General features: G+C 40.8%; 1 protein-coding gene across 1 annotated transcript in view; it reads left to right on the top strand.

The window, feature by feature from the left end:
• The window catches only part of zbbx (zinc finger, B-box domain containing), a 145,048-nt gene that overhangs the window by 108,696 nt on the left and 18,027 nt on the right, over positions 1-18,325 (top strand). The window contains exons 17-18 of the mRNA XM_078564540.1: positions 10,965-11,126; positions 16,028-16,294. Of these exons, the coding sequence (XP_078420666.1) occupies positions 10,965-11,126; positions 16,028-16,294 (429 nt within the window). The remainder of the gene's footprint in view (positions 1-10,964; positions 11,127-16,027; positions 16,295-18,325) is intronic.

The following is an 18,325-nucleotide window of genomic DNA, read 5'->3' as shown; positions in this document are numbered from 1 at the left end:
AATATCAGATATTTCCATCTTACTTCACTGTAGCAGTATGTCCCTTTAACAGACATAGCACTTGAGTGCTAGTACAGGAAGCAGTAGTGCCAGGATTTTATAAAAGAAGCTTACACTTGACCTGGAACCAGTGGAAAGAAAGAACTTGCTTTTTGTATAGTGCCTTTCATGTCCTCAGGATGTTATATAGCAAGGAATTGCAGTCTATCCTTTTGACATGTAGTTACTTGTTTTCTTAATAATGAGAGGCTAAGTGCTGTGGAGGAACAAAGGGATTTGGGTCTCATTAAGCACAAATCATAAAAAGCTACTGGTTTATACAATAAGTAATCAAAAAGGTTGATGAAATATTGGTTTTTATCTCAAGAGTTGGAATACAAAATTCAGAAGTGATTTTTCAGTTATACGGAGCATTGGTTAGACCGCATGTGGAGTTTTGCATTCAGTTTTGGACACCAAAACATTTGAAAGGTATAGGCCTTGGAAAAGTCAAATTCACCAGCATGATACTAAGGCTTAAGAGGTTAAAGTATAAGGACAGGTTGCGTTCACTTGACTTGAATTCACTTGGCTTGTATTCACTTGAGTTTGGACGATTAGGAACATAAGAGCAGGAGTAGGCCATTCAGCCCATCAAGCCTGCTCCACTATTCAATACGATCATGGCTGGTCATCCACTTCAATGCCTTTTTCCCACACTATCTCCATATCCCTTTATGTCATTGGTGTTTAGAAATATGTCAGTCTCTGCTTTAAACATACTCAATGATTGCCCTTCCACAATCTTCTCAGGTAGAGAATTCCAAAGATTCACAACCCTTTGAGTAAAACAATTCTCTTCGTCTCTGTCGCAAGTGGCTTCCCCCTTATTTTGAAATCGTGTACCCTGGTTCTAGACTCGCCAGCCAGGGGAAGCATCTTACATGCATCTATCCTATCTGTCCATTTAAGTATTTTGTAGTTTTAATGAGATCACCTCTCATTCTTCAAAACTCTAGAGAATCCAGACCCAGTTTACCCAATCTCTCTTCATAGGACAGTCCCGCCATCCCAAGAACAAGTTTGGTGAACCTTCGCTGCACCCCTTCTATGGCAATAATATCCTTCCTAAGGTAAGGGGGCCAAACTGCACATCGTACTCTATGTGGGTCTAACCAAGGTTCTATACAATTGAAGCAAGACTTTGCTGCTCCTATACTTAAACCTTCTTGTAATAAAGGCTAACGTACCATTAGCCTTCCTAATTGCCTGCTGCACCTGCATGTTAATTTTCAGTGACTTATTGACGTGACCACTAGGTCCCTTTGTGCATCTACACTTCCTAATCTCTCACCATTTACGGAATATTATGCACATCTGTTCCTCTTACCAAAATAGATAACCTCACATTTTTCAACGTTATATTCTGCCATGTTCTTGCCCACTCACTAAGTCTGTCCAAATCCCCCTGAAGCCGCTTTGCATCTTGCTCACAACACACATTCCCACCTAGCTTTGTTTCATCTATGAACTTGGAAATATTACTTTTGGCCCCCATATCCAAATCATTGATATATAATGTGAACAGCTGGGGCCCAAGCACTGATCCTTGTGGTTCCCCACTAGTCACAGCCTGCCAATGTAAGAGTGACTCATTTATTCCTACTTTCCGTTTTCTGCCTGTTAACCAATCCTTAATCCATGCCAGTATATCACCTCCTATCCCATGTGCTTTGTTTTTTGCTAACCAACCTCCTGTGGGGGGCTTTATTGAAAGGCTTCTGAAAATTCAAGTACACTACGTCTACCCCTTTATCAATACTGTTGGTAACATCCTCAAAAACTCCCAACAGGTTTGTCAAACATGATTTCCCATTCATAATTCCATGTTAACTATGCCCAATCAGATCATTATTATCTAAGTGCCGTTTATAACAGATTCCAACATTTTCCCTGCTACTTGTGTAAGGCTAACAAGTCTGTAGTTTCCCATTTTTTCTCTCTCTCTCTCCCTTATTAAATGGTGGGGTGACATTTGCTTCCTTCCAGGACAGGAAGAATCTGCCAGATCGGATCTAATTGAGGTGTTTGAAATGATTAAAGAGTAGGGTAGATGCAGAGACACTATTTCCATTGATGGGAAATACATTGTAAGAGGGCATAAAATGAGAGTTAAGGTATTTAGGATTGAAATCTGGAAGCACTTTTTCGTACAAAGAATAGTGGAAAGGTTGAGGATGATCGATGTGAAGTTTTCGATACTGAGATTGACAAATTTGAAACAAAAACAAAAATACCTGGAAAAACTCAGCAGGTCTGACAGCATCTGTGGAGAGGGATACAGTTGACGTTTCGAGTCCGTATGACTCTTCATCAGAACTAAGACATATAGAAATGAGATGAAATATAAGCTAGTAGAAGGGGGTGGGACAGGAGAGCTCGATACGGGGCCAGTGATAGGTGGAGGCCAAGAAGAGACTGCCAAAGATGTCATAGACAAAAGGACAAAGGGAGGTTGACGGTGGTGATATTATCTAAAAGATGTGCTAATGGGGACATAAAGGGAAGCAAGCTAGTGGCAGATGGCCCTAGTGCGGGTGGGGTGGAGGGAAGGGATCGAGATGGGCTAAAAGGTGGAGATGAAACAATAGATCAAAATAAATTTCAAAATAGGAGGGAAGAGAAAAAATAGTTGTTTAAAAAAAAAATTATAAATTATCGGAAGAAGGATCGGAAAGTGGGTGGGGATGGAGGAGAGAGTTCATGATCTGAAATTGTTAAACTCAATATTAAGTCCGGAAGGCTGTTTGGTAAGGGCGTCAGGGTATGGAACAAAGATTTGTAAATGAAGCAGAGGTGCATCAACCATGGTCTAATTGGTGGAAGTACTTGAGGGACTGAACAGATAACTTCAGTTCCTATGTTATGTAAAAAAATGTGGCAGCCAATTTGCCTGCAGCAAGGTCTGACAAAAACCATGAGAGGAATGACTGGATTCTCTGTTTTAGTGAAGTTAGTTGATGATACATGTTGGTCAGGATACTACTCTGGTAACTGATGTGATATAACTTGTTTTGTATTTTGGTAATCTTCATTAAATTAACTATCATTGAGACTTGAGGTCTGTGGGTCCTACCCCATGAAATATTAATGGCTGTTGTTGAGAAAATAGTTAAATGAAGGTGGGAAGCAATCAAGGAGATCATTGAGGTTTTTCATCCTCAAATGTGTTCAGAAGGCTGGAAAGGAACCGAGGGAAATCTCCCGGCTCCAGAAAAGCATGCAGAATCTTCTCCGGCTGCAGTCGATGGGAGTCGATGTCAAGGAGGATCTCCAAGAGGTGAAGGGCCAACAAGCCTCGCTCTTTGCCTTGGAAGCCTCCAAGATTGCATTATGGCCCAGAGTCCGCTCCGTGGAGCAGGATGAGATGTGCTCACATTTCTTCTTCCAAAAGGTACACAGAGAAAGCTCTGTGATCAGCAGCCTCCAGGAAGAAGGTGGCTCAGTAAAGTCATTGCAGTCCAACATTTTGAGGATCAGTAAACCCTTTTATGCCAGATTGTATGAAGTGAAGCCCACAGACAGCACAGCCTCCCAGTACATCCTGTCCTTCATCACAGAGGTCTTAGTACATGAGAAATTCTGGACAAACCCTAATTGGATGTGCTGACCAAGGCACTCGAGTCCTTTGAGAAGAGTAAAACTCCGGGAAGTGATGGCTTACTGGCTGAGTTGTAATTGGCTCGATGGCACTGGATCGGCTTAGACCTACAAGAAGTATATGAGAGTATGTTTCTGGCCGGCAGCATGTCAGAATCCATGAGGAAAAGTATCATCACCCTCATCTACAAGTGGAAGGGGGAAAGGGAGGAAATTAGAAATTGGTGACCCATTTTACTGTTGATTGTGGACTATAAATTCTGTCCGTGGTCATCGCCAATCAGGTCAAGTTTGTTGTGGAGTTGGTGATCCAACCTGACCAGACATGAGCTGTACCCGGCAGGAAGATCTCTGATAGTCTCACACTACTCAGGAGTATGATTGCCTTTATACGGGACAGGAGTGTGGAAACCTGCCTCATCAGCCTGGACAAGAAAAGGCTTTTGACAGAATATCGCACACCTACCTGAAGGATATGCTCCAAAATGGACTTTGGGGAGGAAATCCGCAATTGGAACCAATTGCTTTACACAAACATCAGTAATGCTTTTCAATCAACGGGTGGGAATTGGAAAGCTTTCCAATTAAGTCTGGAGTCAGGCAGGGCTGCCCTCTCTCCCCTGTCCCATTCATCTGCTGCATAGAACCCTTAGCTGAGTATTTCTGGATGGATTCGAGTATAGGAAGAGTGACAATCCCAGTAGTGGAGGCACTCAGGTCAAAACCTTCCCATACATGGACGATGCCACTGTCGTCTTCTTGGGTTCGCTGTTGGTGCGCGGACTAATGAACATCTGGGACCAGTTCAAACTGGCCTTGGAAGACAAGGTAAATAGTGACAAGAGCAAGGCCATGTTCTTTGGGAACGGGGCTGACTGACCCTTTGGCTCCTTCACTGTCAGGTCAGACTGCCTGAAGGTGCTGGGAATATGGTTTGGAGGGACCAGGGCTTGCGCTAAAAACTGGAAGGAGCGAGTAGCTATGGACAAATAAAAACTGGGCACATGTGGAGCAACACTTCCTCTCTATTGTGGGTAAGAACCTGGCCATCAGGTGTGAAGCACTCTTGATGTTGCTGTATGTGGCGCAGGCCAGGCCCGGCCCATTCCTCACACCTGCGCTGTGGCGATCACCTGAGCCATCTTCTGCTTTATCTGGACATCAAGAATGGACCATGTTCGCAGGGACACGAAGTACAGACCTCTAGATAAAAGGGGAAAAAATGTTTCTAACTTCACCCTCATCCTGATAGCCACCTTTGTGTGTGGCTGCATCAAGCTTTGCATAGACTCTTGATACACAAACACCAAATGTCACTATGTGCTGAGGTTCTACCTGTCCGCAATGTTGCAAAGGATGGGTCTGGCCACAATGCCGCAGAACACATCAAGCAGTTGGACCATGCCATACCGCCTAGACCTTGTGGAAAAGTTTATGGTGAGAAACACCTTTGACCACAAGCCCATCAGGTAGTGGTCTAGATGTCCTGCGGGAAAGGGAGATGGTGAATCCTGTCAGATGGTTCTTTGAGCAGACTGCCAAAGTCATTTGGCAGAATGCCTTATCACTAGAACTTTCAAACAAGCACCAAGACGTAGCTTGGCTGGTGGTGTGGAATGCCCTCCCTGTCAGATCCTTCCTACATGCCTGGAGTCTCATTCCCTTTGCAAGTTGCCCTTGAGGTGGCTGTGGAGGGGAAGAGACCATTGTCCACCTCCTTCTGGAATGTGCCTTTGCAGTGGTTTTTGCCAAGGTTCATTCCAAGCAGTTCTGGGAGCAGCTTTATGGGCTGTTCCCAGGGACACACACTGAGACAAACGTCAACTGCAGCTGGAGGCTCATTAACTCGGAGAAAGACACTCTTTGGTCTGCCCAAAATTTGTTGGTCTTCCAGTGCAAAGAGTTGTCCATGACTGAGTGTTACAGACTGGCACAATCCAAGGTTCAGGGATACATGCTGAGGGATATACTAAAGCTTTGAGGCAGCCATCGCAGAGGAGCAATGGGGAAAAATTGCTTCTAAGCCCTTTCAGCCGTAGTACACCGAGGGGCTGGAAATTGTATAAAACCAGTCTGTATGATTCACATTGAATGTATACATTAAATATTATAAGTATCACAATTGTATTGAAGCACCTCTAGAGTGCAACATGATCTATGTAGAAAATTTGAATATCATTGCACTTTCTGTAATATAATAGCAAAACACCGCAGATGCTGGAAATCCGAAACAAAAACAAAAATACCTGGAAAAACTCAGCAGGCCCGACAGCATCTGCGGAGAGGAATACAGTCAACGTTTCGAGTCCGTATGACTCTTCATCAGAACTAAGGAAATAGAGAAATGAGGTGAAATATAAGCTGGTTGCGGTGGGTGGGACAGGTAGAACTGGATAGGGGGCCACTAATAGGTGGAGGCAAAGAAGAGATTGCCTAAGATGTCATAGACAAAAGGACAAAGGGGTGTTGCACTTTCTGTGGTGGCCATTTTGAAATGTTTTATAATGTTCTTTTAGATATTGTGTGAAAAAAGTATATTTCTGTAAAAAAAAATATAGATTATTGTTCACAGTGAAATGTGTCCTGGTAATTTTCAAACAACCCAATTAATTTAGAGGGAAGCCTCCGAGCCTGTTTGGGAGTACTCCCCTACCCTGTTCTCTTTGTGGTTGCTTGCTTTGTGCTTCACTGTACAGACACATGTCTTCAGCATTTGTGTGCCAGCTGTGACTTAATTGGTAGCGCTCTCGTCTCTGAGCCACAATGTTCCAGATTCAAGTCCCACTCCAGGGCTTGAACGCAAAAGGAAATCAATGCTGACATTCCAGTGCAGTACTGAGGGAGTACCATACTGTCAGAGATGCTGTCTTTTGGATGAGATGTTAAACCAAGGCCCCATCTGCCTGCACAGGTGGATGGTTAAAGATTCCATGACACAGTTTTGAAAAAGAGCAGCGGAGCTATCCCTGGAGTCCTGGTCAATATTTATCCCTCAATCAACATCACAAAAAAACAGATGATCTGGTCATTTTCACATTGTTGCTTGTGGGAGCTTGTTGTGTGCAGGTTGAATGCCATGTTTCCTACATTAAAGCAGTAACTACACTTCAGAAAGTGCTTCATTGGCACTTGGTAAAGCCCTTTTGAGACATCTGATGGTCATGAAAAGCACTATATAAATGCAAGTATGTTTTTTAATTACCATTTCTGAAGTGTCTTTCCTCAATGAGTCTATTAAATGTTTGTTGACTAGCCGGCTTCCTTTGAAGAAGAAGAGTCACATTGGACTCAATGTTAACTCTGCTTCTCTCTCCACGGATGCTGCCAGACCTGTTGAGTGTATCCAGCGCTTCCTGTTTTTTATTTGGTTTTCTTTGAACCTTACTGACTGTTGACTGTACTGACTGTTAATCAGCTGAATCTTAACATATTTTTAAACTACTTTTCTTTCCAAAATACTATGCGCACCTTTTATGGAGATTGTGAATAATCTTCTGAATAAAATTCTTTAACCCAGAAGAAAAAAATGAAAACATTAAATTGGAAAGAAAAATAATATACCTGTTGTTTCGGATTAAGTCCTTTCCTTTTTGCCATATTCATCACCCTGGCTTGCCATCAATTCTGCTGCCAATGTGGCTTTTAGTTTAAAATATCGAGAGATTTTTTAAAAAATTCATTCATGGCATGTAGGTGTCACTGGCTAGGCCAGCATTTATTGCCCATCCCTAATTGCCCATGAAAAGGTGGTGGTGAGCTGCTTCTTGAACTGCTGCTGTCCATGTGGTGTAGGTACATCTATAGTGCTGTTGGGGAGGGATCATAAATGAAAAACTAGCCATTCCATCCTTTTTTAAAAAAAAAATTAGAATGATTCTTTTTCCAGACGCAATGCTTTTATTTGCAAGTTGTTTTATCGAAACACATCATAATTGCCATTTTTTAAAAAGCGCCATCAGCAAATTATATGCCATTTACTTTCAAAGCACTTTAAACCTTATATGATTTTACCTTACAACAAGCATAACTTCAAACTGCTGCTATTAATTGATTAAGACTTGGCATGGATAGAGGATCTGTTCATATTGGCATGGATAGAAGATTGGTTAGCTAACAGGAAGCAGAGAGTTGGCATAAATGGGTCTTTTTCTGGTTGGCAGGATGTGACGAGTGGTGTCCTACAGGGATCAGTGCTGGGGCCTCAACTTTTCCAATTTATATAAATGACTTGGGTGAAGGGACTGAAGGAAGTTTGCTGATGACACAAAGATTGGGACGAAAGTAAATTGTGAAGAGGACGTAAGGAGGCTACAAAGTGACATAGGTTAAGTGAGTGGGCAAAGATCTGACAAATGTGAAATTGTTCATTTTTGGCAGGAAAAATAAAACGGAAGCTTATTATCTAAATGGTGAAAGATTGCAGAGCTCTAACATTCAGAGGGATCTAGGTGTCCTCGTGCATGAATCACAAAAGGTTAATATGCAGATACAGCAGGTAATTAGGAAAGCTAATAGAATGTTATAATTTTTTGTGAGGGGAATTGATTACAAAAGTAGGGAGGTTATGCTTTAGTTGTACAGGGCATTGGTGAGGCCACATCTGGAGTATTGTGTACAGCACTGGTCTCCTTGTTTAAAGAAAGATGTAAATGCATTAGAAGCAGTTCAGAGAAAGTTTACTAGACTAATACCAGGAATGGGTGGGTTGCCTTATGAGGAAAGGCTGGACACGTTAGGCTTGTATCCATTGGAATTTAGAAGAGTAAGAGACAACTTAATTGAAACCTGTAAGACCCTGATGGGTCTTGACAGTGTGGGCGTGGAGAAGATGTTTCCTCTTGTGGGAGAATCTAGAACTAGGGGTCACTGTTTAAAAATAAGGGGTTGCTTATTTAAGATAGAGATGAGGAGAAATTTTTTCTCTGAGGGCTGAGTCTTTGCAACTCTCTTCCTCAAAAGGTGGTAGAAGCAGAGTCTTTGAATATTTTTAAGGCAGGCTAGATAGATTCTTGATTAACAAGAGGTTGAAAGGTTATCGGGGGTAGGCAGGAATGTGGGTTGAGGTTACATTTAGATCACCCATGATCTTATTGAATGGCGGAGCAGGCTTGAGGGGCTGAGTGGCCTACTCCTGCTCCTAATTTGTATGTTCGTATGAGGATCCAGTTAGAAGCATTTTCCTGTCATTTCCATGATAAAACTTTATTGAACCAAAAGTAATGAATTTTAAATTAATATTTGTAAAATTGCTTTTCTTAAGTGACCTTTCCCAGTATTTATAGATTTAACTATTTTTGAATTAGCCCCCACTTTAATTTTCTGATCCTTGTTTTTAAAAACATTTTTTCCCAATAAAGTTCCATTAATTCCATAATTTTATTTTGTGGCTGCGTTTGCTGACACAGCAACTCAAAATACAGTTACAGTGCCTGTGATGTCACTGACAGTGATGTTCCAGGCAGCTGCCTGCATCGAAGATGGCGCAGACCAAACAGAAAAGAGCTCTCAACACTGTTCTTCCTCCCGCCTCCATTGCCTTCCTCCTGCTCACTGCTCCCTACCACTTGCTTCTCCCTACTGCTTGCAGTTTGAGCGCGAGAGAGTGGTGAGCAAGATAGGGGAGTAGGAAGCGGCGGGAGGCAAACAACACTGGAGACAGACAAGAATGGAAGGGAGGGATGGGAGAGGGCACACGACAGAGACAGCAGCAGCAGTAAAAACCACGCATGCACTGGTGGACAGAGTTCTTGTTCGGCAGCAGGAATTGCAGTTTTTATATATAAATTACATTTTCTTATGTCTTTTATTAGCAGACGTTCTGCATCTTGGCTGAAAGATGCAGAATGAGAATTCAACTATTATTGACAAGGAATGAAAAAGAGGATTTCAGATCAGTGTAAAATCTCCCATTTCACTTTAATAGTTCGAGATAAATAACCCCTTTTAATTATACTACTTTGCTGCATAGTGAAAACAGAGAAAACAATTTAGCTTGTGAGAAAAGCTCTCAACACATATCTTGCTAAACTAATGCTGCTGTTGCAAGTATTAGACAATTGTAGACATCTGTTTTTTTATGTTATAGCAGTCTTTTCTCAGCAGACTCCTTTTGAGAGACTTCTGCCTTGTTCCAGTTGCTTCTCTGTTTGTTCTGCTGATGTACAAACATATAGTCAAAAAATCAGTGTTGGAAATGTCTTACTACAGAATAAGCCATAAAATGGTGGGGTTCTTAATTGACATAATGTAGCTGATATCGCAAGTTAATTTATTGTATAATGACACTTTACATGCTGGCTCTTCTTTATACAGACTTAAAATGCCTTTTAAAGTTATCACTCTGGACTGTGGTCATTTTTCAAGAAGTGTTGAACATTTGTTGAAACCATTCTGTATTGCGGCTCTGTAGGTCTGAGCATGATACTTACTAGATTGAGAATAGACAAGTCAAGTTACAAAAACACCATATGGCAAAAGAATGAAGCCTAGAATTGTTTTCTTTGAATGGCATTTGCAAGTATTTGAAATAGTGCACAGATTTATTCATCCATGCTGATCATTACAAGGCTTTGTCTCTGGCTGTGACATCCGGTAGGGGTAAACGCAGTAAAGGTCTCGATAAAGGGGGTGCTAAACGGCACCGGAAAGTCCTTTGAGATAATATCCAGGGAATCACTAAACCTGCCATTCACCGCCTCGCTTGTCATGGAGGCGTTAAATACATATCTGGCCTTATTTACGAGGAAACTCATGGGGTTCTCAAGATCTTCTTGGAAAATATTATCTGGGACTTTGTCACCTACATAGACATGCTAAACGCAAGACTGTTACTGACATGACTGTGGTCTGTGCCCTGAAGCGCCAAGGGTGAACTCTGTATGGGTTTGGTGGTTGAGAACTGTTAATAAAAACATACTGATGAATTGCTGTATTGTTTTGGGAAGGTATCACTAGCGGCCAGGTACTTCCTCTCTGGATAGAATGAGGAGGAAAATTCAGACTATGATTCATTAGGTTGCAATTGGATTTATACATCCTTTATATTTTAAGTCCTGATTTATGCAAGTCACATTTTGGTAAACTATTTTAAACTTGCATTTGAATTACATGTCATTTTAACTTGTTCCAGTATGCTATATGACTGATCGTTAACTTTCATCCTTGGGAGAAAATGTGTGGTAGCAGACCAGTCACTCATTATACACCTCAACTTCGATGAGATGTTCAATCCATATCACCTGTTTTCTGCTGCCACCAAAAATTAAAATTGGCCCTGGCAGATTTCAGAATAAAGACCTATTCCTTTTTATCTCCTAATTCTCTAGAAAATGGGGACTGGCGACCACAAAGCAGCCTCTGCAAATATGCAGATGACTCCATTGTTTATGATGTAATTGATGATATTCAGAGCAGGCCTTCAAGTAGTTTTGGAAGGCATGTTGCATCCACAAGAGTTACGCCATGGACACCATTATCAAAATCAACAGGTAAGCTGTCAGTACTCGACTAATGAGATTTCCATCCGTGTTTTTTTTTTGAGGTCTATTCCTACAATAACCCAATATATTTCCAAGCTTGATATCTCTCTTTGGCCAAATCCTAACCTCCATCCTGCAATGCTCAGCAATTTATTTTGTATTGCCTTCCTCATGCAAAGCACTGTGCACAGTCATTCTAACTTATCTCTTTCTGAACTTTGTTTTCTCCGGTTCAAACCTAACATTATCATTGAACTTGCTGACAAGGATGGCAGTGTTGTTGTTTGGCAAACCAACTTCTACATTGTGGAGCCTGATCATTAACTGTGTGACACATTCTCCTACCTCCACCTGGACTATGACTCCATCATCATCATTAAGCCATAATTTTTCAGACTGTCACTGACCTCATCAATTGAGATCTTCCCTCCATGGCCTCCAAACTCATAGTTTATCAGTCCAAGAAACCCGCTTCTAACTGCTCAAAGTCCACAAACAATACTGCTTGAACCTCAGAATGTATTTTTTCCTGTATTGATTCTGTATTTCTCCCTCTATTCAGTGTCTTCCCATCTACCTCTGCAACTCTCCTGACACCTTTGCTACTTTAACAGCTCCCTGGCCCTAACTGCCTAACTTTCATTATGAACAACAAGTCCTTCTACACTCTATCCCTCACCAGGCTGGTCGAAATGTGCTCTGCTGCTTCTTTGAATGGAGGCCAACCGTTTACCATCTGCCACCACCCTCCTCGGGCTGGCTGAACTAGTTCTTACATTTATTCTTTGACTCCACTCACTTCCTACAAATAAAGGTGCTGCCATAAGTGTCCTAGCTATGATTAAAAACAGAAAATATTGGAAAAACACAGCAGGCCAAGTAGTACCTGTGGAGAGGGAAACACCATTAATTCAGGCTGATGATCTATTGCCAGAACTGGAGAAATGTTAGCGATTTTAATAGATTTTAAGCACAGTGGTAGGAAGAAGAGGAGGATGGGAAAATAATGGAAAAAGTAGGTCTGTAAGAGGGTGACAGCAAGGAAAATTAAATGACAAAAGGGATGATGGTGCATGGCAAAAGGAAATGGTAAAGAAACAAAAATAGGCATAGAGGAGGTGTAAATGGGAATAGAAGAACCATAGCAATAGTGGGGATAGTAGCTATGATCTGAAATTGTTCAATTCAGTGTTGAATCTGGAATACTGTAAAGCGTCTGATTGAAAGATAAGGTGCTTTTTCTTGAATTTATGTTGAGCTTCATTGGTACAATATAAGAGACCAAGGACAAAGAGATCAGAGTAGGAGTGGGGCAGCAAATGAAAATTAAAAGTGACCAGAAGTTTAAGATCATTCTTGTGGATTAAATAGAGGTGCTCAGCAAAGCACTCATATAATCTGCATTTGGTCTTCTCAATGTAGGGGAGATGCATCGTAAGCAGTGAATACAGTATACTAAATTGAAAGAAGTACAAGTATATTTTGTTTCCTACTTGGAAGGAGTGTTTGGAGTTCTGGACAGTGGGAAGGGAGGAGATAAAAGGACAAGTGTTGAGTTGCTAATATGTCCTTATCTTTCCTTAACCAAGTATTCTCCATCACCATTGTTTATAGTGCCCTTGACTGTGTCTGTCCCGGTTCCCAATTTGAGCTTTCATTCCTTACTCTCTCCCTGCAGAGTCATGATTCACCTTTCACCCCACCAGCTTTCAGGTGGAGTGTGAGAAGTATAATCAAGGTAGCTGTGGGATCGAGCTAGTGTCCTTATAGTAGATATTGGGCAACAGCCTCTTCCTGAAATAAAAATATAGAAATTGAGGAATGGACTGCCAATGCTTGCACTCCTTTCGATTCAGCCTAATGTATTTGTTGCTCTCAATGCGGTTGCTTCTACATTCTTCTTCTTTCAGCTTCTCCCACTTTGGTTAATGGTTGCAGCTATTCAACAATGAGCTCAATATGTTCCTTTTTAATTGCTTTCATTCCAATTAGTTGGCACTTTACAATTATGAACAAATGAGATGGGATGGCAAGAGTGCTTCTGATTTAGTCGGTTTTGAAGAATTCCATTCTTTACTTTGCACATATATTCCTAGAGCACTTGAAAATTTCCTTGAGATTTATCATTAAAGAAGGCATAATAACTGTAGAGAGTGACTTAAAGGAATTGCCAATGAGAGTTCAAGTTTTAAGACTTTTACTGTAACAAAGCAACTAAAAGCAACATGGACTGAACATTACCCAATAAGTAACTAACACTCTAAACTACAGAAAAGTTAACCCTTATTAATGCTTCAACACAACCAAAAGCCCCATGCTATACTTCAATGCCTGTCCTTCGCAGAATTGCAGTTTTTACAGGAACCAGTCCAACATAATTCCCAGCTTCCGATGAGTTCGCTTCTCCCCACTTTACTGAGTTGTAACGTTGACTGATCATCAAAAAGCACTTCTCTCAGTTTCTGGAGGAGCCCTGAATTGAATACCAGCAGTACGGTTCGCTCCCCCCACTACCCCAGCCACGCCAGGATGAATCTTCTGGATTCCTTAGATTGCTATGGGATGTGTCTCTTCGACCAGAGACTGTCTTGCCTCCCACAACATGCTTGGTAATTCATAGAAAGGCAGCACATTGCTTTCTGCTGACCACACTAGCTGCAGCCTTGTATCTCTTTGTGAAACCTCCCTCTCTTTTTCTGTCCAAAATCTCAGAGAAAAAAGGTAGCCCCAGCTGCTCTAGTTTTTGTTTCAGGTGTGAACACTTTGCATCTTGCTCTGAGTAACTCTTGCCCCACCGTCTCCATGGTAACTAAGGCTTGCTTTTGGGCAGAATTCGGAACAGATCACGTGACTTTCTTCACTACCCCATTTTACCTTGAACTAAAGAGACAATCCCAAATCATAATCATCTTATAAAACCTTGCATTCATAACAACTGAAAGTTTTCCAGTGTTGTTCATATCTATAATTTTGGCAATGGCCTTGGAATTGAAGGTTATTTCTGTGCTAGTTTCATACAGAGGTCAATTCATGGACAGTTTACTACTGCATTCATTGCATGTGAAATTGTTGTGACAGAAGGTCAACCACTGAAAGATTATTTATATGGTAGGCTGAATTTAACAGGATAGAATTTATTATCTCAGTAAAGCTTTATAGGATAGTTAAGGTGCAGTCACTATCTTAACCATACAAATAACGTATAGCCTTCTGCAAGTTGTTCATATTTAAACAGAATTAAAAGGTAAAGTTTGAACGTAACAGCTTTTTAGATTTAAAAAATTGGACAATGCAGGAAACTTGAGTTTATTTGGCATCTTATCACATCCTCAGGATGTCCCAAAGTGCTCTCTAACTAATTCATTAATGTTGAAATGCAGTTAGTATTATTATGTAGGCAAACATGACAGTCAATTTGTGCACAAGGTCTCACAAACAGCAAACAAATGAATGAAAGTTAAATCTACTTTCACTAACATTAATTGAAGAATATTGGCTGGGGCAGTGGGATAATTCACTTTTCGGTTCTTTTAATGGTGATATGGAAATATTTTGCACCTACATAAGCAGGCAGAGTACCTTGGTTGAATATCTCTTCTGAAAGACAGCAGCTCCAACAATGCAGCACTTCCTTATTGATGTGTTAGCCTAGATAATGCACTCAATCAGCTTTCTGACTTAGAGTGATAATACTACCAACTGAACTAAATTGACACTTTGAGAAAACCTATCTTTTAAAAAAAAAATAAAGTTTCTCGCTTCCTCATATCTTTTTAATATTTGCTGTGAATTTAAATCCAATTCTAAACATACCTGCATAATGAAAGAATCCAATGTTTTTATGTACATTTGTTAGTTGAGTCTATTTTTATAGTTAACAGCAGGATGTGCAATTCTGCCGAGTTGGTCAGCAGACTATGAAAAATTAAAAATTCCAATATTACGTGATGAGCTCAACTTACAAGTTGAAAAATATGGTGACAAATAGAGACAAGTCCCATGCAGAATTTTGAGATAGGTGTTAGTGTTTGCCCTTCTGCAGGGATAATGTGATTGTCTGTATCAGAGAACAAAATTGGCATTTTACTTGGGTAGAAGACTGAAGAACACTACTTAATTGCTACGATGGGAATTGTGGGAAATAACAGCCATCTACAGTGGTAATTCAGCGATTGTTCCTTTGGTGTTGTGTATTAGAAACTAGAATGGACACAAAAGTTCTTCATTATGGGATAATAGGAAGGAGATTTGCTCCCATAATCCTCACCTGCTAAGTTATTGACCTTACTTGCATCCCTATGGGAAAGGAACTCAGCCGTGACCATTCATTTTTCCAGAGTGAGAAAGAAAGTGTCATCTTTAGACTGTTTTTATGCATTTCCTTGCAACTGGCTTCAGTATTTTATTGGCAGAGGCTCAGAAACAGGTTGTTGGTCTCTCGTTTGATGAATGGCACAAAGAGATTTTAGAAAAAGAAATGGGAAAATCATCTTTGAAAGAAGGATTTCCACCCTCAAACAGAGAGATGAAAGGGCAATGGACAAACATGTGGATAACTAATGCTAAATATTGCTTATTGTGGGCGTGCTTAGATTGCATAGGAAGAAACAAATAGAGTAATGCATCATTCTGTTGAATGCCAGGCATTAGATTGGCCTGAAAGTTTATGAATTAAGAGCGGGAGATACTAATTAGAAGAGAGAGTGCTGTAACTTAAAAGAGAGTAGGAAGGACAAGAAGTACGGATTCTGAGTAAAATAAGCAGCAATGAGAAGGCTGATGCCTGTGGCTGGTATATGTTGCAAAATAACATGAATAACTGGCTTCCAGCCTGCTTGGGTATGATATTAAATAAAATTTTCTGGTTACTTGTGTTTTTGTGACTTAACTGAAATTTGTAATGTTTTTAGGAACTCTGGGACGCTCTAGGCACGTAATGTCTCCCACTCCAGTAGGATCATTACATATTGCATCTCAAATTTCAACAAAACCTCCGGTTTCCCAGAAACAGCATAAAATCACTCATCTAAGCTCTATTGCTCCAAACCCGCTGTCTAGAGCTGCAAGGGAAATTTCTGAAGTTGAAGGCATTGGTCAAGATGAACCCAGTTTCGAAAATGATGCTGATGAAGAAGCTTTAATTGAATTGGAGAAGGAGCTGTTGCAGACTCATAAAGGTATAAAATTCTTAAAAGGAAACATGCTAAGTTATAATGCTTTTCAAGAACCAGTTTGTGCTCCATATTCTTGAAGTTTCATGATTGACATGAAATGGAAATAAGTAGCTTCCAATTATTTGAAAGCAGCATTTTTAGGCTATTGATACGTAAGAAAAAGATCTGTAGTCCCAACAGTGACTCCTGGAGGATATCACTTGCACACCTTTCTTCCAGTCTGCAAAACAAACGCTCATCTCTACATTTTTCTTTCTGTCCCTTAGCCAATTTAGTATCCACGCTGCCACTGTCCCTTCAATCTCATGGACTTTAATTTTAATTATATTATGTTTTAAGCTTATTATATGGTACTTGTCAAACAGTCCATAAACACTACATCAACCATGCTACCATTATCAGCCCCCTCCATTACCTTAGCAAAAAATTGAGTAAAGTTGATTTGCCTTTAACAAATCTATCCCATCTTTCATTTAGCCTATAATTTTCCAAATGTCAAGTAATTTTGACTCAGATTATTGTCTCAAATGTTCCCTACCATCAAAGTTAGGCTGGCTTGTAATTGCCAGGCGTAGAAAGAAAGAAAGAATTGCATTTATATAGCACTTTTCATGACCGCTGGGTGTCCCAAAATGCTTTAGAGCCAATTAAATACTTTTGAAGTGTAGTCACCATTGTAATGTAGGAAATACAGCAGCCAATTTGCACATAGCAAGCTCGCACAAATAGCAATGACCTAATGGCAGATATAACTGTTTAATAATATTGATTGAGGGATAAATTTTGGCTGTGACATTTGGAAATAATGTCATGGAATTTCTTTGTCTACCTTGAGGACAGACAAGACCTCGTTTAACATCTCATCCCAGTGGTGCCATTTCTGACAGCCTATTACCCTCCCGGTATTGCGCAGGAGTGTCAGCGTAGAACTCAAATTTCTACAGTGGGACATGAACCCACAACCTTCTGATTCTGAGACAAGCATGCTACCAACTGAGCCATGGTTGACGTGGCTCACTTTTATATATCTCTTTATTTGAACAAGGGTGTTAGAATCCTCTAGTCTTCTGGCAGCTGCAGTACATCTAAGGATGATTGGAAGATTGTGTCCAGATTCTCTGCAATTTTGACCTTTACTTCATTCAGTAACCTATGATGATTCCTATCCAGACAAGGTGACTATTCTACTTTAATTACTGCTGACCTTTAAAGTGCCTTTGTTCATCCATTTTTATCCTACAAAAAACAACAAAGAACAAAGAAAAGTACAGCACAGGAACAGGCCCTTCGGCCCTCCAAGCCTGCGCCGATCATATTGCTCGTCAACTAAAACATTTTGCACTTCCGGGGTCCGTATCCCTCTATTCCCACTCTATTCATGTATTTGTCAAACTGCCTCTTAAACACCACTATCGTACCTGCTTCCACCACCTCCTCTGGCAGCGAATTCCAGACACTCATTACCCTCTGCGTAAAAAACTTCTTAATCCATCTTGCCAGCTCACCTCTGCTCCCGTGCGACTTTACCTTCTGTACCAGTCTGCCATGAGGGACCTTGTCAAAGGCTTTACTGAAATCCATGTATATAACATCCACTGCCCTTCCATTGTCGATCATCTTTGTCACTTCCTCAAAAAACTCGATCAAGTTAGTAAGACACGACCTCCCCTTCACAAAACCATGCTGCCTCTCACTAATACGCCCATTTGCTTCCAAATGGTAGTAAATCCTGTCACGAAGAATCTTCTCCAATAATTTCCCTACCACTGACATAAGGCTCACTGGCCTGTAATTTCCTGGATTATCCCTGTTACCCTCCTTAAACAATGGAACAACATTGGCCATTCTCCAGTCCTCTGGGACCTCACCTGTAGCCAGTGAGGATACAAAGATTTCTGTCAAGGCCCCAGCAATCTCCTCCCTTGCCTCCCTCAGTACTCTGGGGTAGATCCCATCTGGCCCTGGGGACTTATCTACCTTAATATTCTTCCAGACGCCTAACACTTCCTCTTTTTTTGATTTCAACATGATCCA

The sequence above is a fragment of the Cetorhinus maximus genome, chromosome 19 (genome assembly GCF_964194155.1).
Source record: "Cetorhinus maximus chromosome 19, sCetMax3.hap1.1, whole genome shotgun sequence".
NCBI classification, from domain to species: domain Eukaryota; kingdom Metazoa; phylum Chordata; class Chondrichthyes; order Lamniformes; family Cetorhinidae; genus Cetorhinus; species Cetorhinus maximus.
This window is presented reverse-complemented; position numbering and strand designations above follow the sequence as displayed.